At 36.7% G+C, this 24,415-nt stretch overlaps 5 protein-coding genes across 9 annotated transcripts; 4 read left to right on the forward strand and 1 right to left on the reverse strand.

The window, feature by feature from the left end:
- The first annotated feature begins 252 nt into the window (after positions 1-252).
- LOC107771257 (uncharacterized) lies at positions 253-5,159 on the forward strand. The gene is made up of 5 exons (XM_016590598.2): positions 253-636; positions 1,447-1,605; positions 1,697-1,869; positions 2,584-4,477; positions 4,585-5,159. The coding sequence occupies exons 1-5, from the start codon at positions 520-522 to the stop codon at positions 4,639-4,641; spliced, it is 2,400 nt and encodes a 799-aa protein (XP_016446084.1). The 5' UTR covers positions 253-519; the 3' UTR covers positions 4,642-5,159.
- A 1,230-nt stretch (positions 5,160-6,389) lies between these two features.
- On the forward strand, positions 6,390-9,420 carry LOC107771258 (leucine-rich repeat protein 2). 2 transcript variants are annotated; one of them, XM_016590599.2, is made up of 7 exons: positions 6,390-6,547; positions 6,790-6,922; positions 7,029-7,100; positions 7,352-7,495; positions 7,589-7,660; positions 7,804-7,875; positions 9,086-9,420. In XM_016590599.2, exons 1-7 carry the CDS (start codon positions 6,466-6,468, stop codon positions 9,165-9,167), a joined length of 657 nt encoding a protein of 218 aa, XP_016446085.1. In that variant the 5' UTR covers positions 6,390-6,465; the 3' UTR covers positions 9,168-9,420. The 2 variants fall into 2 exon arrangements, with proteins under 2 accessions (XP_016446085.1, XP_016446086.1); XM_016590600.2 differs by lacking the exon at positions 7,804-7,875.
- Positions 9,421-11,593: 2,173 nt separating this feature from the next.
- Positions 11,594-15,580, forward strand: LOC107771259 (uncharacterized). The gene is made up of 4 exons (XM_016590601.2): positions 11,594-12,129; positions 13,896-14,124; positions 14,799-14,923; positions 15,131-15,580. Exons 1-4 carry the CDS (start codon positions 11,794-11,796, stop codon positions 15,212-15,214), a joined length of 774 nt encoding a protein of 257 aa, XP_016446087.1. The 5' UTR covers positions 11,594-11,793; the 3' UTR covers positions 15,215-15,580.
- Positions 15,581-16,607: 1,027 nt separating this feature from the next.
- Positions 16,608-17,897, forward strand: LOC107771265 (uncharacterized). The gene has a single exon (XM_016590606.2). It carries the CDS (start codon positions 16,636-16,638, stop codon positions 17,647-17,649), a length of 1,014 nt encoding a protein of 337 aa, XP_016446092.2. The 5' UTR covers positions 16,608-16,635; the 3' UTR covers positions 17,650-17,897.
- A 1,303-nt stretch (positions 17,898-19,200) lies between these two features.
- On the reverse strand, positions 19,201-23,175 carry LOC107771260 (uncharacterized). 4 transcript variants are annotated; one of them, XM_075238183.1, is made up of 4 exons: positions 23,018-23,175; positions 20,358-22,408; positions 19,963-20,088; positions 19,201-19,838 (listed from the first exon to the last, which is right to left on the reverse strand). In XM_075238183.1, the coding sequence occupies exon 2, from the start codon at positions 22,391-22,393 to the stop codon at positions 21,332-21,334; it is 1,062 nt and encodes a 353-aa protein (XP_075094284.1). In that variant the 5' UTR covers positions 22,394-22,408; positions 23,018-23,175; the 3' UTR covers positions 19,201-19,838; positions 19,963-20,088; positions 20,358-21,331. The 4 variants fall into 4 exon arrangements, with proteins under 4 accessions (XP_075094284.1, XP_016446089.2, XP_016446088.2 ...); XM_016590603.2 differs by having other exon boundaries at positions 19,201-19,830; positions 19,963-22,408; XM_016590602.2 differs by having other exon boundaries at positions 19,963-22,408.
- Between the last annotated feature and the right edge of the window lie 1,240 nt (positions 23,176-24,415).

Genomic DNA, 24,415 nt, shown 5'->3' on the forward strand with positions numbered 1-24,415 from the left:
TTACACTAGGATTAACTAGTGATTAAGAGACGAAAAAAAAAAAGACTAAAAAACTATAAGCAAAATGTGAACCTTGCAAATCACTTGATTGGGAATGAAATTATAACCATTTTGAAATTGTAACACTAATCTCACACTCCCTGTTTTATTAATAGGAGTATGTTTTTTTAATTCCTGAATTTATTAGGAGTGTCTATTTATTTAATTTTAGATGAAATTATAAGGGGAAAAAGAGGGGGGAAAAATATAGTAGCGTAGTACTATATAGAAAAAGGACCGTTGCGAGCGAAAGGATCGGTTGTAACGGATAGTTTCCTTCAAAAGCTATACCCTCTCCTTGGAATCCAAGAGTCTCAGCCCAACAATTTCTTCACTCCCTCTTTCTTCAGAAATCAATATCAATTCATATTCAAGAAACGCTCTAATTTCTCTGTGTCTCTGCTCCATTTGATCAATTACTTTTTTATACTTCTACAAGCATAGTAAAGATTTTATTTCCATCAACTTAATTATTGGAGAATGGATTTGGGCTGTTTTGATATGGGTTGCATTGAAAAGAAGCCGATGAATGACACTGTTTCTAGTTCGGAGAACAGTCCCTCCGCTTCTACAACGGCTACTTCCAAACTCGGAAAGGTACCACCCGTTACCCTTAGGTTTTTCCAGCTCTTAGATAGTAATTCTCTTTAGTTTTAGAAGATAATTTTCAAATTTCCTTATGTGTTTTTATAGTTAGGTCTGTTTCTGATTCTGGGGGATTTTCCAAAACCCTTGTTCTTAATTAGGAAGAAAGATTTAATTTGACCCCCCCCCCCCCCCCCAATGTTAATCTTGATTCTAATCTATCGTTAGCCACTTGGTTAAAAAATGTGATTTTGTATGTGGGTATAACGGTAATGACGAAACTTAACTCTTCGGTGTGATCGATTATGAGTGGGAAAGAAGTCAGTTGTTAAGTAGGCTTCATGAAAATGTAATTATGTAAGTTTAGGTATATAGTATGATATATCAAGTCTTCACTTTAAAGGTGTATTTCCGTTGTTCATTTATATTCTTGTTTTTGAGGAGTGCACAACAAGGCTATCAAAGTAAGCGACCAAATGAGAATATTTGCTTTGAATTTTTTTTTAGATTTTCACTTAGGTTGGTGTTTTCCAATTTTGGTTTTTAGTTTTGTTTTTTTTGCATAGTGCAGATTAAGGCAACGAAAGAAAGTGGCCGGTCAAATTTAATTACTTTTAAACAAAATCACATAAATGATCACTTTGATTGGTATATTTACAACTTTGGTATTTTCATTTTCTTGCTTTCGGGTAGTGCAAAATAAGGCAATCAAAGAAGGTTGCCTGTCGAATCTAGTTGCATTGAAAGTTTTTCTCAGATGTTCGCTTTGTTTGGTGTTTGTTCAGTTTTGGTTTTTCATTTTGTTGTTTTGGAATTGTGCAGACTAAGGCAACGAAAGAAGGTGGCCAGTCAAATTTAGTTTCTTTAAACAAATCTGCATCACAAATTAGAAAGCCCCCTCATCGCAAAACTTCGCCTATAAATTGGTTCCCTCGCAAGAAAGTGGATTCGTATTTGAAGAGGAAAATAAAAATGCTCCAGGTATATTTATATGCTTGTGCATTCTTTTTTTTTAATCGTCAATATACAGAAGGGTACTGATGGTGTTTTTGGCCTGTTACGAAATTTTCAGGAAGTGGATGGAATGAACTCAACCCTTGATGAGACTTTAGGGGATGCTAATCCTCACTACTCTAGAGTATTGAGAGAAAAAATTGCAGTAAGGGAAGCTGCTCAAAGAGCTGTGGAAGCTCGGAAGGCTGCACTGATTGAAGCATCATGGTGCCGAATACTTCAAGCAGCAAGGTGAGCTTTTTAATATTCACATACGCGTAGTTGTTGTTACACTTACGTTAGATCTGGAGATTGAGGCTCCAAAAACGGTTCTTCCTGATACTATATCTGAAGCAGTTGTTTCAATTCCTTAAGGATATGCTACTGAAACAGGTTCTTGCTAATGGGAGAAAAGGGGGGTTAGAACATGGGGGCTATTCTTATTTTACCGGAGGGGTTAGTAGTGTTTTTGGTTAGTAGGTAATCGTGTGTTTTCCTTGTCCAACACAGTAGTATTAGGATTAGTCTTGTACTTCTTATTTTTCGAGATTTTCTATTACTGCATGTTGTTTCCTTCGCTTAAGTTTTCTTGTTATCCTGTTGATGTTATGGTCGGTTGCTACTGCTTCTTTTTGCATCTTTCCTTGTGCCGAGGGTCTATTGGAAACAACCTTCTCCACCTTCTCAAGATAGTATACGCAGACTCCACTCATGAGATTACATTGGGTTTGTTGTTGTTGTTTGAATTAGCTACTCCTCATCGTATTTTATTCTGGTTAGAGATTTGTATATCTGTATAAGAAGAAGTTTGAATTTTAAGTAAATTGATTTGCTAATTATTTGGTATTGGAGTGAAATGTGCAAATTGGATACATAAAATTTATATAGCCAATCCTAACTTGTTTGTGATAGAGACATTGTTGAATGATTGAAACAGAACTTACCTTTTCCGTATCTGCCATCCAGGATTGATTGTAAAGAAGCAGAACAACTGCTGATAAAGGCAGAAAGATTTTCTGCAGAAGCTTTTGAAGCTGCAACAGCTATTGGAGTAATCTTGTATGACATTCCTGATTGCTCACAGAAGCATTACAAAATAGAAAAGTCACCGGCAAAAGGAGGAGGACCTACAACTCATACAGTTGGAACATCTTTTGAAACTGCATTTGAGGTGGATAAACAAGTAGCAACTGCACTTAAGGCTGCCCTTCTTAAGCTTGCTAATTGCCCTTCCATGAATAAAGATGAAGTCAAGGAACTGCTGCTCAGAATAAGTCAGAACCCTGAAACAGACGATAATCATCAAGAACTGTCCGAGTTCTCTTCAGAATGTGAATCAGATACGGCTTCTGAATTTGAGAGCCTTTGTTCTGAGGTCACCCTTTGTTCTGAGGTCACAGATTCAGAGACAAAATCTGTGCAAAGGAAATATAAAAAGAGGCAAGCATGTGAAAAGTTTAATATGCCAAATCTTGAGGAAATGATGCTGGAAAGACTTAGATGTTTGCAAGAAGATGAACTTGCATCTCTTGCCACTATAGTTGCAACTTGTGGGTTGAACGCTGCTCTAGCTGAAGCAGAAAAGAGCAAACCGCATGTTTCAGGGTCCGCTGCTAATGACAAATCAGAATTATCCATTGGAGAAGGAGCAGTTGAGGGATATAATTTGGATGGGAAGACAAGCAGGACAAATGAGGAACTTCCGAGCCTGGATAAGTTTCTGGTGAAGCGGTTAACAAGACTCGAAAGGGAGGTATTAGAAGCCAAAAATGCTAGGAGTGAAGCTGCTGAAAAAAGTGAACAAACGCGAGATAAATCTGGCAATAAAGTGGTTCATGATTCAGGCCATGATCTGGCAAGTATTCTCAAAAAGCCTTCTTCAAAATTTGAAAAGGAAATTGAAGAGGCCAAGAACAACTCCGAAGTGTTGTTAAAAAGCAAGTGTAAAGCTTCAAATAGCAATGTGCATTCATATGAGGTTCCTGACTTTGGCAGTGTGCTTGTTAAGCACTCCTCGAAGCTTGAGAAAGAGATTGAAGAGGCTAAGAGGAAAATTGGTGAAATAGAGGGCGATAATTCGAACAGATTGGGTATTGTGGCAATTGGTCGAAAAAAGGAACATGAAATGGAAGTTCCTAGACTAGAAGATTATCTGGTGAAACATATGACAAGACTTGAAAAGGAAGTTCAAGAAGCAAAAAATAGGAAAAACACTGCAGAACCGATTGCCAATGTGTCTGAAACTACCTCATTGGTAGGAAAAGAAAATGTTGACCAGAATGTAAATCATGATACAAATACAGATGGAAATCCTTGTAATGGAGAACAACCATTAAAGGCAGCAGGCAAATTGTCAATCGAAGATGAAAACAAAGAAGCAGCGGATAGTCTGGACAAGATCCTAGTAAAGCCAGTTCATCGTTTGCAAAGGCTTAAAATGCAAGAATCATCCACAAGAAGTGAATACGTTGCACAGAGACGTCAAAGAAAGATTGAAGCTAATGGTGCAACAGACTGCGAAAGTTTGGATAAGATTTTAGTGAAGCACGTCTCGAAGCTTGAAAAAGAGAAAATGTCTCTTCATGCAAAGGAAGAAGACAATTTGATGAATGTAAAGAAGAGGGACACGATTGGTAAACAAATGGGGAGCAGTGAAGGCAGTTTGGACCAGATTTTGGTGAAACACAAGTCCAGACTTGAGAGAGAAAAGATGGCCGCTGTTAAGCAGGAGGATGATGATCAGGTAAGACATTCAGTTACTCGGAAAGAGAAAAGGGAGAGAGAGTTGCAAGAAGCTTGGGGAGGCTTAAGTCTTGGGAACTCTATGCGTCCTCATATGTCTAGACTTCAGCGGGACAAGGCAAGTGCACTATTCTTTATTTTATCATATACTGATTTATAACCAAAACTACTGCAAATTATGTTCTTTTTGCAGCCTCCTATGACATTTTCATGTTCTTTCTGTAGGCTGCCTGGCAAAAGGCTGAAGAAGAGGAGAGGAAGAGAACCGTGGAGGAAGTGTGAAACTCTGAGCCATTTCACTTTCTTTTAATTATGCTTGTGCGACAGATTAAAGGATGAGCATACAGAACCATGATATGTTTTTTAGATTAGAAATTTCGTAAATTCTTTGTTTTCCTTCTCCCATGCTTTTGTACATTCTCGTATAGTGGTCTCGTGCTAGATGGACTTTTTTGAGGTCAATACAGTTAGAATGCTACTTTGTTTCGCTTCAGAATGTGTCACTGAAGGTTACAATTTAGAGAAGAGTGCTGCAAATCTGTACAGAACTGGTAAAGCTGTTGCCATGTGACCAGGAGGTCACGGGTTCGAGCGTTGGAAACAACCTCTTGCAGGAATGCAGACTCTTGTGGTCCCGGCACATAGCGGTAGCTTAGTGCACCGGGCTATCAGTTTTTATTTATTTATGAATGAGTTGTGAAACCAGTAGAGATGTTTGTCTTCATCCCTGTGAACTAACAAACCTGCTTTTATTACGGCAGTTATGAAAGCAAAGTATGAATTTATAAACTTGAATGAGCTGAACTTGGCTGAATTGATTCTGATAAGCTTTTTGACGTGTCATCACTTTTTTTGTAACATTTGTTCGCTTTCTTTTGGGAATCAACCCGTTAAGTCAGCGTCCTCACCAGTGACATGTTAAGGCCTAATATCAGAAATAATTGCATCACATAAAGGATAAAGTGAGAAAATTTTGGCTGTATCTCATGTAGGCATTCTACTATAATGATCCAAAGTTGAAGTAAACCTAAAAATCATGTCTTGAACAAAAAATTTAAATCATGTAAAGGAAATTTTCTCAAAGAACGTGGCAATCTCTTGAAATCAAAATGGACTTAACCAAGAATAGAAGTTATAGAACGCCATGAAACCAAATGATTCATATCCTTTTAGTCTCGCAAGCTAGTGAGATTAACTCTTAGTTGTTGTTTATACACTTACAAAGTATGATGTTTGGCAAGAGTTTTTTAGGAATTAATGTGATCTTTCCCTTTTATGAAAGTCGGTATCTTACTTTCGAAAGAAAGTCTCAACTCACTTGAAGTTAGTGTAGGAAGAAATGTGAGTTTCTTGTAACCTTTAATTTTAAGAGAACTCATAATTTTCTCCGGGGAACAAATTACTCAGCATGGGACATCAGATATAGTAGAATAAATAAAGAAGCTTCATATAATCAAATCTAGCCAATTTGAAACTAAGACATCATTATTTGATTTCATCAATTTGGGTCCTATAAAAGTTAGTACTAAAAGATTAATTTCTACTTTAAGGAGTATCTTTTTCCAAAATGATCATTAAATATAAATACTTACTATAAAATCCAACTTTTAACTTACAATACATTTTTCAGGGTGGAGAATTACATGATAAAGTTAAAAAAGAAATCTTTTAGCTGGCACTCTGTTTTTTCCTCATCTTTTGCCAGTTAGTTCTTAATATTAATAAACCTTAAATGTTCCAAAAGATTTTTTTTTTAAAAAAGGTTCCGACTTATAGGGTAGAAACAAATTTTTTATTTAATTAACTAAGAAATATTATTGAGTTTGAAATTTCAGTTGAGAGTTGAGAGTTTGTTACACACAAAAGTCATAATCATGAATTGATGAAAGGTAGCCCCTACTTGACACGCTTAGAAAAAGCTCACAGTGATAGTGTGAACATTCATCCCCAGTACAAACAAACACTGTCAATAGTAACAAGTAAGGACAGCTTCCAAATTTGACTTGACTTCTCATATAACACACTCTTATTGGTTTTACTTTTACTACTACCTGTACTTTTGCCTAGTTCTTGACTTCTCACTTCCACCAATTTTCTTCTCTCTCAATGGCTTTTCCTTCCTCCTTTCTCTTCTTCTTTGTCACCATCCTTCTATCTCTGTCCCCTGCTTTCTCCACAAATTCTGAAGGTAAATTCACTAAAACTTAGCTATTCTACCCCATGTATTTCTTTTGTCATTCCTAGGGTTTAAAGCTTTTAGCTTTATGTTACCATGTGAACCCCTCTTTGGTTTTCTTTTCTTTTCATTCATTAGTGTATACCTTTTTTTCAGTTCAAGGGACTTGAGTTAAATCTTGAAATGAACTTATATAAACGTAGAATAAAGGTTAAATCTTGAAATGGAAAAATCTTGTTGTGTTCATCTTTCAGGAAATGCGCTACATGCTTTGAGAAGTAGACTCTCTGACCCCACAAATGTTCTACAAAGCTGGGACCCTACTCTTGTTAATCCTTGTACCTGGTTTCATATCACCTGCGACTCTAATAATCATGTTATTCGCCTGTAAGATGCAACACCAGTTTCTAATTTCTGTCACTTTTTTCTTTTGTTTTGTGTTCCCTATTGGCAATTCATATAAGTAATTCTTTTTATGTTGAATTTTTTGCAGGGATTTGGGCAATACTAATATTTCTGGAACATTAGGACCAGAGCTTGGTGAACTCAAGAATCTACAGTACCTGTAATTTTTTCTTTTTACCTCTTTTTTTTTGTTTCTTGTCTCAGCTTTAGTATCTCCTGTTGGCTGAACTGAAACCGTGGAAAAAGTAACTGAAAAGGGGCTTTTGTTAGACAAAGAAATGCGTATAGATTATTGTCACAAGATTAATGTTGTTTCTGTCTTCAAGTTTCTTGTGTGCTTCTTAACTTGCAAGTTTACTACTTTGTTGTGTGTCTTGAAGGTGACGGGCAAACTTTTTTCCTAAATTGCAGGGAACTTTATAGGAATAACTTTGGAGGCAAAATCCCAAAGGAATTGGGTAATTTGGAAAATCTTATTAGCATGGATCTATATGGCAATAGATTTGAAGGCAACATTCCCAAGTCTTTTGCTAAATTGAAGTCTCTTAGATTTTTGTAAGTATTGTCATTCAACGATTCATGAGTTTGACAATTTTTGGCAGGCATTGATGTACTAAAGATTGAATTTTTTTCATGTTATGACTACAGGCGGTTAAACGACAACAAACTAAGTGGTCCGATTCCAAGGGAACTCACCACCCTCCCCAACCTTAAAGTTTTGTAAGTTCTGTTTTAAATGCAAACCTCGAGCCGCTTGAAACCTTCTTTTTAGTTTCATATTTTGCTACGAAACAGGAAAAGACAATCAAACAATGTGGTACTGATTTCTGCTTGAGTGAATCTTTTAAATCTCATTGTTGCAGTGATGTTTCTAACAATGATCTTTGTGGAACTATCCCTGTTGATGGCCCCTTTGGAAGCTTTCCTATGGAAGGGTATTCGCTCCTGTCATTTTTTCTTCCTTCTTGAATATTCACTTACAACATGTAACATGCTCTAGCTATCCCCGGATATGGAAGTGGTTCATTCTATTGGTGAAAGTTATTTTAAGCTTCATTTTGTTAGCTGTTTCACTTTTGGGGGGGGGGGGGGGCAGTTCTATTAAAAGGCCAGTTGCATCATGCAATAATTGTGTTTTATGGTTCATAGACACAGGTTCTAAATGCAGAGCCTTGCATTATTGATCTGATCTAACCTATTGCAAAGATAATCTTCTCTCAAGTCATTAGTTAGTAGTTTGGTAAATTTGGTTGATTGGTACTGATTGGTGAAACTCTTATCCTGGTTGGTGTGAGTGCAACTACATGACTTTATGAGACTGTCTAGCCTGTAAAATGTAAATTGCACATCTACTGTATGCCTCGGATCTTTATGGGACTATTGGTTGTTGGTCTCACAAACTATTTCTATTCACAGACTTGACTTGTTGAATTAGGATGATACAAACGACCCCAAGTGTACCAGTTCCTCAAATTTATCATCTTGGATCATGATAGATCATGGTAATAAGTAGAGATGTGATATTTGTGCCACAACCAGACTTATAAAATCAAAATCCAAATCCTAAACAGAAAAGAAAATGAGCTGCCCTGGTAGATTCATATGTTTTCTTAATGTTGTGTAATGTTATGAGTTCTACTACTTCTAGTGAAATGAGCAAATCAATGGTTCTGCTTTATACTATGCATTTTTCTTTTTGGGAAATCGGTGGTCTCCAAGCTAGCTTGCCCCTCGATTAATCTACCATGTACCTACTATCTCCTACCAGCACAGGTACTAGGCTTCAAACAACTTGGTCATTATAGTTTAGACAGATGGGAAGAAACCACCCGACATTTTTTGCATCTAGTGGGATTTGAATCCTGGACTTCCATGGCCTTTTGAAATCTAATTCTTTTAGTCTGAAATAGTAAGGTCCTCTCTGTCGGGAACATCCTCTCTACCTTCTCAAGGTAGGGGTAAGGTCTGCGGACGCACTACCCTCCCCAGATCCCGCTTGTGGGATTACTGTATTTGTTGTTGTTGTAGTAAGGTCCTTTCTGATGAGAGTCTGAACTGCCTTCTGACTTTACCTTCTTATGTGATCATGATTCAAAATTTGTGCTTTGAGACCTAACAAGTGATAACATTTTCCTCTTGTTTCAGTTTTGCACACAACAGGCTCAATGGACCTGAGCTGAAAGGACTAGCGCCCTATGACTTTGGATGCAAAGAGGTCAAACTATAGTTTGATAGCAGCCCTCGGAAGGCTGCTTTACGGTATCATAACATACCTACAATATTTTATGTATTGTATATGTAGTTTGACAGTGTTAAAAACCTGAAGCCCAATACAGGTCATGTTAGCATCAGCTAGCATATAATGTTCTTTAAAACCATCTCTAAAACTCAACTTCCATCTGTAACTTGGCACCAGAAAATGGCGCTGTCTAGCTGAGTTTTAAACTTGTTAAATTAAGTGGTCGATGGTTTTGAAATGAGTTTTCTTCTCAAAGTGTCATTAGACTTTAGTCGGATCAATGATCTCAAGTATAATTTATCTTTGTTTTGTGCCAGAGAGGTACAATGTAACAGCCTAGCCCGCCACCCCTGACTTTACACATAGTCTCACACACAAGAGGCATGTTGGGCATAGAAGTTAACAAGTCTTAGACCCTAGTGACGCGTTTTAAACCGGTGAGGGCATGGGCCCAAAGCGGACAATATCACTAGCGGGCTGGGCTGTGACCTACAACGTCAATACCCCATATCCATGGTTGAATTGATAATTTCAATGGTAGACATAATGCTATTGGTCATAGCATAAGAAGAAAAATTGAAGCTAAACATACAAATCATTTCTTCCCATTTAACTGAACCGTTAGACGACTAGAGTTAGAATATCATTTGTAAAAATTGCTAGTCTAAAGCGGATGGAAGAAATGTACTTTTTAAATTGTCAAATTGACTAATTTCCTAGGGAAATTTTGATGTAAATCAATCAAAATGTCGACATAAAAGAACAGATTCCGCATTAGTTTGTAATCACAAAGTTGACCCTTTATAAAAGTAACAAAGTTTATAAATCACAAAACAAGATTCCCATGTTAATAAGTACGTGACTACTATCAAGTATGAACAAGACAAAAGTAAAATAATTCTTGAACGCGGGGGACTACAATTTGGCAAGTGAAGTGAAGCTAACTTAAAGAACGGGGGTCGTCCTAGAATTTTGCAAGACTTAGAGGACTCAGAAAGCAACGAATGAAGTGAGCTGGAAGTCCTAAACACGTGTTAAAAGGAGGATGGAAGTACGGAATCATGTCTTGTTGATGACGTGGCTGTTACCTTAAATGCTGGAAACCCTTCAATGCGATTCGGCGTGTGAGCCGATTTTCTGTAATCGCTGTTCTAAACAAATTGTTTACTCTCGGGTATTGCCTTTTCTTTTTTCCTTCTCTTTCTTTAAGTAAATATTTTAATTTAATTTAAGTAATTGCATTAGCATACCAAATTGCTATCACTATAGAAATAACGAACGTGATTATATAGTTCATCATCCACCCAACTTCTTTTATTTCGCAAAAGAGATAGGACAATGGACTTTTTCCCACTTTTAATTGGAGAAAAAAAGGGAGTCAAATAATTTTGATAAAAGGTGTAAAAAGTAATACAAACACATGTTTTTGTTTTGCAAAAGAGATGGACGATATATATATTTTTTCATTTTTGAAATTTTGCACTTTTAATTGGAGAAAAAAGGGAGTCAAATAATTTGGACAAAAGGTGTCAAAAGCAATACAATGATATATATGTCTTGTGCATACGCACATAATTAACAAATTGTAGCATGTGTAATACTATTATTTGTGCATGTCGATGTGTTCTATTAAAACTATATTTTTATTGAGTGAGTTATGTGTAAATTAGTCTACTACCATATAGAAGCTCAACAGTTTCCTTCAAATGTGTATATTATATCTTAGGTCATTATTCACAATCTAAAGGTTTGAACAAAAATGTAATACTGTATAATAATATCAAGTGAACGCAACAATATGAAGCCACTATTAAATTTTTGACGCCTAGAGAATTATGATGTCATAAAATATTTTAAAATAAGTATCTCGAAAATAAAGTCCAAGTTAAAAGTTCAATTGTAATTACTTTTCATTTTTCGATCCTTATAAGATACTATTTGTAATTTCTAATTCTGTGAATGAATAAATTCCTCCTAAATCCTAATTCCTAATCACTCATTCATTTAGAAAATCAAAATGTTATTCATTGTTCAAGCGCCATTTTAGTAGATAGAATTTAAAAATAAAGTCCAAGTTAAAATTACTCCTTTATCTCAAAATATGATCCAATTACTCGTATATATTGAGAAAAGCAAAATATCACTCCGTTCGTTTCAATTTGGTGTACATTTGAATAAGCATGAAACTTATGAAATTTAAGAAAAATATAAAAAAAATTAAAACTTGTAGCTTTAAATATATCATAATATTTATATGCTATTATAAAAGTTAACTTAATTTAAATTTAAAAATGTCATTGAGCCCTAATGTTAAGTGCGAGTGGGGATGTACATGTGAATGTAAATAAGGGAAGTGCTAGGTAAACGACGATGACCTTACCTTATTTTGTCTTCTACACTTCGCTCCTATTTATTGGCGGCCATCTTTGTAGCAAAATTGCTTACTAGTTCCCTTCCTCTGCTACACATCTGACCACTGACCGCTCCCCTTCTCTTCCCCTTCTCTTTCCTACTACAAAATATATACCCTTTTTCAACAACTCAGCCTCTTCTCTTAAATACAAACCACAAAATACACCTGGGATTTCTCCATTTCTTCTCCACAAATACAAAGATGTGTGCTTTTTTCCTCAGAAATGGTTCTAAAGCCCTCCACCATCTCTGTAAAAAAAACCCCATTGAACCTTTGATTTTCAAGAACCATATTGTTCATCACCAACTTCAACATTCTAAAGTCTATTCAAGATTACCTCAATCTTTTTACAGGAAAAATAAGGAACTTGTTGAGTTGTCAAATCCTAGTTTTCTGTCTTTCTTTTCAGGGGTTTCAGCCTCTGCTTCAAAAGTTGGGTTCGTGGGTTGGTACTTAGAGAAAATAAACTCTCGACCCATTCTCACCAAGAGTATTACTTGTGGCCTTATTCTCACTGCCGCTGATTTCTCCTCACAGGTACTTTATTCTCAGCAAAGCATAAAGAAATTAAACAAAAAAAAAGATTCTTTATTTCAATGGATGTTTCTTGTTCTGGTTTGGCATAATGCTTCTGTTCTTGTTTACTTTATATATAGGTTTTAAGATTCTTTGGAAGTTACTTTGTTGAAAAAAGCATTATTAGGATTAAGAATCATGTATGCTGTATGAAAATAATTTTTGTCATGCCAAAAGCACCAAAATCGTCCAATTGTTGTGGTTTAGTGACAAAGGGTTTACAATTGCAGAGGGTTATGAAATAGTTGTTGCACATAATTTGTGTGTTCTTTCTTTTTAACTTCTTAATCAAACGAGAAAAATGATCTTCCTCCTCCGGATACCTTTTTCACCTTAGTTAAGCATATAGCTGAAATAGCGCGAACCGTTGTTCAACCAGGAAAAAGTAGCTAGATGATGCTAAGTTCCCATGGAGTTATCCTTACTATTATGTATAGGATAAGTGATCTTAAACCTATGAGTAAGGACTTATCCCAGCAGCTCTTAGATGTCTCTTCTGCATCTCAAATGTCAATGCATTTCTTTCATTCAGAGAATAGTGTGCTGTAGCAGCCACGGTCTATCCATACTGACCATACCTTCATTGAATCTTTCACCTATAAAGTTCAGAATTAACTTGCAATTACTTCCTAGTATTTTTCGGTTTTTTTACATTCCGAACTGTTATAGTCTCACGCAAATCCACTCTACCTAACATATGCACTATTCAAAGTCACTTTTGGCTTCTGATTCATCTTCATCTAGAAGTTCGAACTATAGGACATACACTATTCCTCCTGTTTGTGGCCTGTCTCCACTGTGGATCCAAGTGATAAAGGCATCTATAAGAATAGGACTTTTTGAACAAGTTCGTGAGGTGCTTCTGCCGCATTGGTTATCATACAATAACTGGAGCCGACTTAGGAAATGACTTTACTTAAATGTCAGATGTCACAGTGCGAGATGAGGATGCGACTTGTCTGGACTCTGGTCTTGCAGTGTGACATCCTGTTACTAGAATGAAACACAATCTTGACTTGTGATGAAGACTCCTTCGACTCGCTTGGCAAATGTGAACGTTAATATTAGAAAAAGATGCCTTAAAACATGTTATTGAATTGAGTTGGAGGTCCCTTTCTTTCCTACTACTTGACCTGAAGTTTATAGATTCTTTCGCCTGGGATTCCCTAAGTAACCAAACAAAAACCTTACACAGACGAGCTATTAGAGTACATAATTGAGCTTTTCGCCATTATGTCTTTCTGTCCAGCATCACTGGAAACCGCTCTTATGCATCTTGGTCGGTGGAGGACAAGAAAACCCGCCTAAAATTGGAGATTCCATTTTTCTTATTGTTGAAGGAGCATAAGCTTCAATTAATCTGCTTCATCTCCTTGCTTATTAGATATCTTCTAGGAGTAGCTGGAATAAGTACATTAAGCACGAAACTAGCTAGTTTCCCCTCTAGGCGTAATTGTTGTATCATGTATGGTGTAGTAATAGTACCTATAAATCTTACTTGTCCAAAAAAGAACCGGTAAATCTTGTTTAACGGCACTGCAAAATATCAAAATCTGTTAGTTCTCTTTCATTTTGCTCTATATATAAATATGTAATTTGCATCTCACCTGTTTTCTGCATCATCCACTCCCCTTTTAGTTTTCCTCTCTATTCTGGTTCACCTGTGGAATAAATCCTTACACGTTTTAATCTTTTTCCCCTTGTTCTTTGGATTCTCTATTCTGCAGACAATTGCTGGGTCATTGATGGAGCAGTATGATCTCGCACGAACATTGCGGATGGCTGGTTATGGAGCACTAATTGTTGGACCTTCACTTCATTTCTGGTTCAATTTTCTGTCAAGGTGCTTTCCAAAGCGTGACGTCATCACAACATTTAAGAAAATAGCTTTGGGACAGACAGTCTATGGCCCTGCAATTAACTCTATTTTCTTCTCCATGAATGCTGCAGCACAAGGTACAATTGGGTCCTGCTTTTAGATGTTCTGAGTTGCTTTAGTTAAAATATTTAATCAAAGCTGTAACTTACCGTCATCAACTAAATAAAGTATCAATGAAGCGCTCTAGACATTGGGCAATTTATCACACGTTTGAACCCTCAAAATGAAAGATAAAACTTGTACCAAACTTGTGTGAGAGTGTTGGAGAGGAGGGCGTAGGTTCAGTGACATGAGAGAAACCAACTGCTAACATCTGGGTTTGAGAGATAGTGTACCAAACTCTGTATCACATTATCTCAGAGGTCATGGACCAAAAGTAGCTACTGCAGAAACCAGTAAAAGAAATTTAAAATTAGATTAGGAAGATCTGTTTGTTAAAATTGATACAGCATAAGATCTCAGTCTCTTCGTTGGCAAGCCTTCTTATGCTTCATTCCCTTTTTTCCTTTTTCGTTTTTATTTGTCCGTCAATTTTTACAGGCAAATGGCTATCCATCATTCTTGGTGATTTGGAATTTGAATGTGTTGTCAGTTCTCTTTATTTGCTGAATGGATATGAACGAACTAGCAATAATTGTCAACATCTATTTGAACTCTTTGACTTTTCCTTCTTTTCTTTTTTCTGAATTACATTGAGCATTGACTTTGAATGTTTTTTTTCACTAATTCTAATTATCGGATGCTACACCAGGTGAAAGTAGTTCAGAGATTGTTGCCAGACTCAAGCGCGACTTGGTTCCCACTGTTGTCAATGGTCTTATGTACTGGCCAATATGTGATTTCATCACATTCAAATTTGTTCCCGTTCATTTACAGGTATGATCAAGGTCTCATCGACCTCTAATGTCACTATACATAACTTCGGATTAGGTTCAAATCCCTCAACTCTCAATTTGAAGAAAATGTTCTTTTTTCTACCTTCATTTTCAATAGAGGGCTATGTCTCTATCCTTCTCTATAAATAATATATATGTATGTCTATTTGAGATGGCAACTAACGAGATGTAATTACTATATTGACAGCCGCTTGTAAGCAACACATTTTCGTACTTATGGAATGTGTACCTAACGTACATGGCAAGCCAAGAGAAAGTCTCTACGACGTGATCCTGTATAAGAAGCTGTATCATCTCTGCGCTGCTAACAATTCAGATATTCTTCTTGCTAACAAACTGGTTGGAGGCATACCTTTGGAGTGATTTTCATTCCGTTGACAAGTTAGTGTGGTGGAGCAGATCTTCAACAGAAGCACAGAGGCAGTTGAATATGTTATTTAAGAGATACTTGGACTGTCATGATTCTTTGTGTAAATCCAAGTTCTAGTTACAGAAATCACATGTTACAATATTAGCTTTCAGAAAAGAGCAATATCTTACTACAACGGGCAGGCATAGTTATAGAAGATCTAATGAAGATTTTACGATTGTACTATCATTCTCTACTAGAGTCCAACTTAACAATTTTCGGATTAAATGGACCTCGATTACAATTTATTATTACACCAAATTGTTCTGAATATCAACGATGTATCTACATCATGCACATGATTCTCTAGTCGCGCTAACTATCCGACTGGAGTAATCAGGGTTGTCACCAAGCCTTCAAATCACTGCATAATAGGTTATGTGGCTTATTGTTCGTAGGTAAACGGATTAAAATTTTACAATTAACAGTTTATCGGTTTAGGGGCGGATTATTTATTTTTTTATAGGATAAACCGTTAACCTGTTAAGAATTATTATATTTATATTTTTATCCATTATGAAGCAACTTCTTAGCAGCTTGAGCTTCAACGTAACTTGTTTTTGGGGGTAGGACTAGGCAGATCTAGATAGTTTGATATCTTTCGGCTCAGATAAATCATTTAACTTGGTAACTGAAGCAAAACTATATCTAGAATTTATGTTAATTGAACTTCTATTATTGATTAAGGATCCCAAATTTGTATTTTAGCTTGCTTATTATAAAAGAATTAAAGAAGAAACTACCATTAGCAATGAGAGCTTCATTAGCGTACTTGATTGTGATTATGATTGGATCGTCCATCTATTGTTTAATGTCTTACTTATCAATGTAAATTTTTTTGTCTATTTGATTTAGCTGATAAACCGCTCGATAATCGCTAATCCGATATCAATCCGCTCAATATTTTATCGGGTAACTAACAGATTAGTACATTTACCAGTCAATAACCGATAAATCGAACCGTTAAGCGTAAATATTCGCTCGATAGCCCTAATGTCAATGTTAACTACTTTTTTGTATGCCTCTTTGTTTTTTCAGATATTTAATTTTTTCTGTTTTATTTAAGTTAATTTGTCACCAGAAAATGCCACCCACTTAGTACTGACCAAGTCTCTATTTGGACTTTGCTCTCATCTTAGTGGGTAACCATGAAGCCATTTTATCAATGTCAAGAAATATGTCACATTGCTGTATAAAACCAGAGCTCCCTTCTAAACTATGCAATACAAGTTTTCTAAGTTCTCTCCTTTTCTTCTCCAATTACAGTTGGTTTGCAGATCAAAATGAGAAGCTTAATGAAACTGGGGCAATGGCCTCTACTTGCACTTGCTTTGGCAATTTGCTTAGCAGCCAACTCTGTTTTTGCTGATTACTCTTATGGGTATACTTCTCCCTCATCTTCTTATAACTCTAAGAAGTACTACAAATCACCATCTCCATCTAAGTATCATGTACCCACCACTCCTTACTACAAGAAACCAGAAAAATCTGTTGAAAACTACAAATTGCCTGTACCTTCAAAGCACGACTATTACAAATCGCCATCACCAGTAAAATATTACAAATCTCCATCACCGGTGAAATATTACAAGTCAAAGCAATACTACAAGTCACCATCACCGATAAAATATTACAAGTCACCATCGCCGGTTAAGTACTACAAGTCGCCTACTCCTTCAAAGTACTACTACAAGTCACCATCGCCAGTAAAGTACTACAAGTCGCATGCTCCTTCAAAGCAATACTACAAGTCACCATCCCAAACAAAATATTATAAATCGCCTGCTCCTAAATACTACAACTCACCGCCGCCAACAAAATATTACAAGTCACCAATTTATTACAAGTCTCCACCACCACCACCTTATTACGGAAAATCACCTTCATACTATAAATCACCTCCACCTCCTCCTAAATACTATGAGAAATCACCTTCATACTACAAGTCGCCTCCACCTCCACCAAAATACTACGAGCAATCACCATCTTCTTACAAATCTCCACCACCTCCATCAAAATACAATGAGCAACTATCTGCATACTACTCTTCGCCGCCACCAGCACCATCAAAATACTACGAGCAATCACCAATTAATTATAAGTCTCCACCTCCACCTTATTATGAATCACCACCACCTCCACCAAAGACCTATGAACAATCGCCATCATACTACTCACCTCCACTTCCAACAAACTACGTTAAACAAATTCCCAACTTTGCCTCACCTCCACCACCTAAAAAGTACGAGCAATCTGCTACCTATGTTTCACCTCCACCCCCACCAGCCTACTACTAATATTCAAATCCTTCACTTCCATAATTTTCCACAACTTCCTTAGCATTTAACTCATTTTCATCCTTCTATTTGGAGCAATTCCATTGCCTCTGCCAAATGTTTTTTGTATGCTTCCCGAAATGATCGGCTTTGCTTGCTTTTGTGTTCTTTTCTTGTAATAATATGTAACTGTATTATTTGAGATTTAAGTAAGATCCTCGAGATCTCCATCTGTTTGGCTCGTTGAATCAAAATATTCTTTTGGTGTATTTCTTGAGAATTATATTAATGCTCATTACTATCTTCTTCCTTGTCTAATATTATTTGTGCTAATCGACTGAATTCTCTATCAGATCTCTGAGGTTGAGAGAGATCATCCCTCGCGGTGACCAGAACAGAGATTTACACAATCAAGTAGTTAGGACGAATGGTTATTTATATGTAGGAGTCTTAGATCTATGCACTAACTGTAAAAAGAGTTGCGCGATCAATCACTTAAAAGGAAATTACAAGTAAATCTCCGATAAACATCAATTTGTAACATGATAAAATAAGTAATATGCCATCACAGGTTAAATTACACTCATATGCAAATAATCTTTATATTGTCCGTGTATAATAACCTTTATTTTTTATGTCTCAAGATGGAGGATGATAGAAACTAAGGGTCCACCAAACTATATAGAGAACCAAGTTCTCTATTAGTTCCCACAGAACACACGCACACTGCAGTAGGTAAATGACACAAAGAAGTTTTACGCGAAAAACTCCCAGCTCACGGGATTAAAAATCACGACCTACCCTTGTAGGATTTCAACTTCACTACTGAGCAAACTTTAGATTACAACCTATTGTAACCTAGGAATTAACCTTTTAATCCCTCACTAACTTGTAATAACTCTATTACAAGACACTTTGTAATAACTCTATTACAAGACACTTTGTAATAACTCTATTACAAAGACTTACAACTCGACTAACTCTAGCCAAGACACAAACACAAGGGTTTATGATTTACAAAGGTTTCCTACATAATGCTTCTAACTAAGCTAAGTAGGAATTACAAGTAAAGAACTTTAACAAAGGTGCAACACAACTAAGGACATGTAATAACTCAATACAGGGAACTAGTCCATTGTTATGTTGTTCTTTGTTCTTGATGCTCTTGAGAATCGCTTGCCAAATTGATTGGTCACTTGAGAGAGGGATTGATGGATTCTTCCAAAAGTTCAAGTGATGTTTTGCCTTTGGTTTAATGTTAATATAACATTGGTGACGTCACTTGAATGATGCAAGCATGTTTGGTACAGGAGCATTCCCAATGAAGTTGACTGTTGCACTGTTGCGTGTGCAGGCAGCAACTTTACAGTTGTTGGAGAGTTGACTGGGTACGGTCACCAGGGGAACTGATGTCCATCTGTTCCCTTTGTTGTTTCTTTGTCGACTGAAGAGTTGATTTACATCTCCAGCTTGAGACTTATTATTCCCACGTACTTGAGGGTGTGTATCAGGTTCCTTATCTGGTTCTTGTCATTAAGTTTGTTAGATCATCAAAACATAACAAGGTACATATAACATATCAGAGGAGTTGGTCAATGTACTAAGGGGGTACCACTGTACCAATATGTACAATGTTTAAGTTTATCAAAAAATGAGAGAGAATCCCAATAGTCCCGTAGAGTGTGAAGGAACTCAAAAGGGCAATTGAAGTACAAGCATTTATATACAAGTGTGTGTATAGCTGCTACTGTGTTCTCAAAACGAGGAGTGTTTCTTTCCTTCCATATTACCCATAGGATGCGAGCAGGCATGGTGCATCAGAATATCTTGAGCTTTTATCCATTTTCCTCCCGAACCAGCTAATGAGAGCTTTCCTTAGTTCTCCTGGTATAGTTGATTTAACATCAAAGTGACAGGATCCATTGCAATGCCTGAGTATCTATTGAGCAGTGCAGAAAGTGATCATTGATATCCCCCACGAGTTACAGGAGCAAAGGTTAACATCTGCTGCACAATGCAAAACCTCTTCTCTGCAGATCAACTAAACCAGGCAACTGACCATGAAACAGACAACCTTGAGGGTAGCCATGATGCAACAAATTACAACAACTTCGTTAGTCCCAAGCCATGTCACTACATTTACAGCTGAGCTTCCACTCTTACTGCTCCTCGTATAGCTATCCTCCTATGCTGTTTTTACATCTACAGTACTAAACACGCAATGATAATCAGCTATTAGATGGATGCATAAACATAGATAGAAGAAAGTTCATCTTCATGTTGTGAAGGAATTATGAAGACAGAAGAGATGAGTCTGATATTTAATGTGCTTACCTTATGGAGCATGTTTCTATTCCTTTGGGTTCAAATTTGTTCGTGTACACATAGAATTTCTTAGATTGCCTTCATTGCAAGGCAACACAGAGTTTCCCTTGTGCGTGGATGTGCAGAATTCTGAAGCTGCAACAAGTCTGTCAGAATTTGTGCATACATACCACAGTAAACGTTTAGAGCAAGTTGATGTAGAGAAGTGTTAAGAGTAAACGTTGAAAGCTATGTATAGTAGCACTTCTCTACAATCTGATGGTAGCCAACAGGAAACTTTCAACGTGCTGACAACATGGTGGGATTGAAAATAAATAAATAAGAAACTACATCATAGCTTGAAGAATGAAGATAAACTTACAGAAGACTGCTAGAAGCAGCCAATCATTGAACTGCGATGTTACCTTTTGAAGCCAATAATGGAATCATATCACATGAAGGCTTGAAGCCACCAATCAGGCATCTCATTGGCCAAACTCAATTCAAACTCAAGACTTTAAGGGCAAGAAGTGCATACCTCAACCTCAAACATTTAAAGGGCTTTGTCATTTAGATGGACTAGAAAGGAAGGATGAAAAAGGAAAAAAGCCCCACCAACATACAGAAATGCACTAACAAGCAAACAACTAAGAAAGAGTAACAATTTGATATGCTAGCGACAGTAGACTGCCCAAAGAAAATCAATACTTGAAACATGATGTTAGAAAGCAGCCAATAACGGAAGCATATGTCACTTGAAGCCACTGATCAGGCATCACATTGGACAAAACGTCAGATCAACCTCAACAACTTTAAGGGAAAGAGTGCATGTCTCTCTATATTTTTTCGTTTGTACAGGAGGAATGCACTTAACACGTCAACATAGGAACAAGAAATACAATGTCCTCTTGACTTGAGATAGGAAAAACAATTGCTGCCTTTATGTCGCAAATGTCGATTCATGAAGAGACAGAAAACGGGAAAAAGCTTTGGAGCTGAAAGCACTCATTAAAGGTCAGAATTTGGGTCACTAGATAACTTCTCAGTCTTACAATAGTACAAAGCTGTTGGAACTATATGCTTTATTTCATGAAAACATTTCATAGAAAACCCTACCTGTAAAATGAAAAATGACTTAAGACCAAGAGCTTGTTAAACAATATCTATGAGTAATTTATGTAAACATGTCCCTCAAGGGACCAATCCTCCTAGAATACAAATCTCACCCCACACATATCCGACAACTTCCTACAATATTCACATGCTTAGTCCTTTGACAATTCCAACGGATTCTTCATTTCATGGGAAATCATGACAAGGACCTCATCATCAAATTAGACGCGAAAAGCCAGAAATCTCCACTTATCCATCAGATAACAAGTTGATGGCGATGAGTTGTTTATTCAGAAGCGCAAGCACAGACCTTCTCAAGTAGTGTGGACCAATCTCCCCCAAGTATACGAGGATTTCTCTCCATTGCCACTCGAAAATCCAACATCCTTGCACATGAGGATTTTATTTGTCTTTCTGTATGATTCCCAGGATATTGACCATACCATCCAGGCAGTATTTGGGCATTACGATGTCTGAGTTCATTTCTATGTTGTGAGCCAGCCAGTCCTATGCAAGGTTCAATCAGTCTTTTCAAGAATGCATCTAAACTATTATTTAGCAGGTTAGCACAGTCCAATGATATGCCAAGCCCCTCCGCCTCTAACTTCCGCTCCAAACGGCTTCTTAGTGATCTACTACCAGGCAATTCTCCACGGTATTGACAAGTCTCCAAACTAAAGTTATATATAGATCCACTATGGAGAGCTTTTCGAGCACCACCTGCATTCACAGAAATTCCAAAAGGGGCAGTGACAGGGCTTCTGCTTTGTATGCTTGGACTTCCAGCACATTGTTCAACTTCTTCCCCGTCTTCTACAGATACAACTTCAACTGGAGGTCTGCTACCAAGAGAATGCAATTCTGTGGCACTTTCCTGTTCTTGTATCCTAGGCGTTGCTTCTTCACAAGTAATAGTAGGACTCTTCCCAAGTGGTCCAGGAGGACTAGGACGGTCCCGGAACCTTCTGTCTCTACTTACTGGAGACCTGGTTTTGCGAGGTGATGAGGGAAATGCATCACCATGGAGAGACTGCAGACAACTCCTCTGATAACCATTCCCGACTCTGATGCTGAGAGATTCTTCAACCTTTTTAGGTTTCGGTGGAGGAACCTTAGCCAAAGAGGCATTTTTCAATATGGATAGAAGGAGACGATTATGTAGGTGGATATTCTCTCTTCCAATGGTACGAATGCAAGACTTATCGAAGTCAACCTTGCTAAGTTTTGAGCTAAAAAATCTTCTAAGCTCATTGAAGTACTTTTCAGCTCTCTGCTGTCCAATCTTCCTACATATTAGATTTCTGAGCTCTAATGTATCAACTCGAGTATAATGGTGGTTGGTCACCATGTTCACTTGAAACTCCTAACACACAAAATGCGAAGACCTTCGTGAATTCCAGCAAAGAACAGAAACAAATAGCATCATTTACTACCAGATACCCAATAATGCATTTTCCTAGTTTACATTGTAAAAAAGTCAACTTTTCCGGACAGATCAAAGGAAGGTAATTAAGTTGAAAGTCCACACTTAATTACCAATTAGCAGAATCTATGAATTAACTAGACCAAGACAATGTCAGCAATTCTTTGCTAGTTCCAAATTAAAATATGAAACCAATATGCATTCAAGATGAAGTTTTTACCAAATTTAGTAATTTCAAAGTACAATTAACCTCATGAACAAAAGTTAAGATTAACCATTTGAGATTACTATCAAGGAAGTAAAATTTATAAGAGAAAAAGGAAGCTAAACCCAAATTCAGATTAAGCGATCGAGGATCATAAAGAGCGAAAGCAGATAAGAATTAAGCAAAGAATAAAAGAATCTAACAAAAACTAAAGACAATTTTAACATTTGACAAGAATTAAAAAAAACCCTTTTGATGATAAAACGAGAAGATTAAAACCCAATTAACGAAACTGAATTGAATTAATGGCAGGAATGAAACAGAGACATAGAATAGGAATTGACCTGTGGGGGTCGAAGCGACGTCCAAGGTGTTTACTCAAAGCTGTCTCTTTTTTTTTTTTTTTTTTAAAATGTCTGTTTGAGGTATGCTTTTGCGATCTTGTCTGTCTTTTGTATATACTAATTTTTGTGGGTTTGTGTGGGGAGTAATGAACATAAGCCAAACACGAACTATTTTCTCATATATGTAAGCCTTAATTACACACGTGCGACTTTTGTACGTCATGTTTATAAAATGAAAGTGAATGATCACGTCTCATTAGGCCGTGTTTGGCTGTTTTGTATAAGGATCAACACGGTCCCGTTTTCTTCCTCAACCAAGTGGCGGCAAGTTTAGGCGCCGGTACAAGACTGACAATGGAGTTCTATGTATATTTGGAGAAGTTTTTATATTAATACCCCTTAATAACTAATTTTAAATATACTACGTACTTTGCTTCCATTTGATCCCAAAATAGTATCCATATGTTTTTTACTTGCTTCACATATATTTCGAATTCTAGCATTTCTTTACAAAACTAACCTACCACAATGGTAAAATGGTTCTCCATAGGGAACGGTGGCAGATAGGCGGGTTGGGTTGAATTTGGACGGGTCAAGATGGGCTAGGTCAATAAATGAGTCATTGTCCAACCCAGCCCAAAGTGTACTTGGGCTAAGATATGCTGGGTCAAGATGGGCTAAACAATGTATCATAGCCCAACCCGCTCAACTTGACCCATATTTTAGAATCATGCTCATCTTGCATAAACAAAGCTTTTTACCTTTATGTATAAAGGGTAAATAAATACTATTAGTATTTTGAGAATCAAAATATATTTTCTTAAATAACAAATTAGTATTTAAAATGTGTAAGTTGAAAAATATTTTGCGGGTGAGGTGGGTGGTGCAAAAAAATAAAAAAACAGAAAATTAAAAATACAAAAAAATAAAAAAAGTAAAAAATAAATTTGCGGGGTGGGTGGGTGGTGCAGATGGTGCAGAAAAACGAAAAAACAGATAACAAAAAATACGAAAAAAAAGTATAAAAAAAAAATTGCGGGGGTAGGGGTGGGTGGTGCAGAAAAACAAACAAAAAAGAAAACAGAAAATTGAAAATACAAATTTTTTTGTGGTGGGTGGGGGTGGTAACTAAGTAAATTTCTAGATAAGTTGGGTTGAAATCTCTTTGTTTTGGGATGAGCTTCATGAGCTGTAATTGGGTTACTTCATGGGTCAGAATAAGTTATAAAAAATAATGGGTTAACTTGGGCTCGACCCAAATTGACCCATGAGCTAAAATGTTATAGCCCAGCCCATTAATCTCTGGGCGAGTTGGACGGGTCGAATGAGTTTGGGATCAAATTACTCCAGTATCCATAGGTTGAACATGTTTCTTTTAACATAAATATCTATGCAAAT

The sequence above is a fragment of the Nicotiana tabacum genome, chromosome 19 (assembly GCF_000715075.1).
Source record: "Nicotiana tabacum cultivar K326 chromosome 19, ASM71507v2, whole genome shotgun sequence".
Taxonomy (NCBI): domain Eukaryota; kingdom Viridiplantae; phylum Streptophyta; class Magnoliopsida; order Solanales; family Solanaceae; genus Nicotiana; species Nicotiana tabacum.

What these genes read in the sequence shown, in the direction of transcription:
- LOC107771257 (XM_016590598.2), top strand. Translation starts at nt 520, where the DNA reads ATGGATTTGGGCTGTTTTGATATGGGTTGCATTGAAAAGAAGCCGATG. An exon ending in GGAAAATAAAAATGCTCCAG is followed by an intron (nt 1,606 to 1,696) that starts GTATATTTATAT and finishes CGAAATTTTCAG; the next exon opens with GAAGTGGATGGAATGAACTC. An exon ending in CGAATACTTCAAGCAGCAAG is followed by an intron (nt 1,870 to 2,583) that starts GTGAGCTTTTTA and finishes TCTGCCATCCAG; the next exon opens with GATTGATTGTAAAGAAGCAG.
- LOC107771258 (XM_016590599.2), top strand. Translation starts at nt 6,466, where the DNA reads ATGGCTTTTCCTTCCTCCTTTCTCTTCTTCTTTGTCACCATCCTTCTA. An exon ending in CTCAAGAATCTACAGTACCT is followed by an intron (nt 7,101 to 7,351) that starts GTAATTTTTTCT and finishes CCTAAATTGCAG; the next exon opens with GGAACTTTATAGGAATAACT. An exon ending in TTGAAGTCTCTTAGATTTTT is followed by an intron (nt 7,496 to 7,588) that starts GTAAGTATTGTC and finishes TTATGACTACAG; the next exon opens with GCGGTTAAACGACAACAAAC.
- LOC107771259 (XM_016590601.2), top strand. Translation starts at nt 11,794, where the DNA reads ATGTGTGCTTTTTTCCTCAGAAATGGTTCTAAAGCCCTCCACCATCTC. An exon ending in CATGAATGCTGCAGCACAAG is followed by an intron (nt 14,125 to 14,798) that starts GTACAATTGGGT and finishes ATGCTACACCAG; the next exon opens with GTGAAAGTAGTTCAGAGATT. An exon ending in TTGTTCCCGTTCATTTACAG is followed by an intron (nt 14,924 to 15,130) that starts GTATGATCAAGG and finishes CTATATTGACAG; the next exon opens with CCGCTTGTAAGCAACACATT.
- LOC107771265 (XM_016590606.2), top strand. Translation starts at nt 16,636, where the DNA reads ATGAGAAGCTTAATGAAACTGGGGCAATGGCCTCTACTTGCACTTGCT.
- LOC107771260 (XM_075238183.1), bottom strand. Translation starts at nt 22,393, where the DNA reads ATGGTGACCAACCACCATTATACTCGAGTTGATACATTAGAGCTCAGA.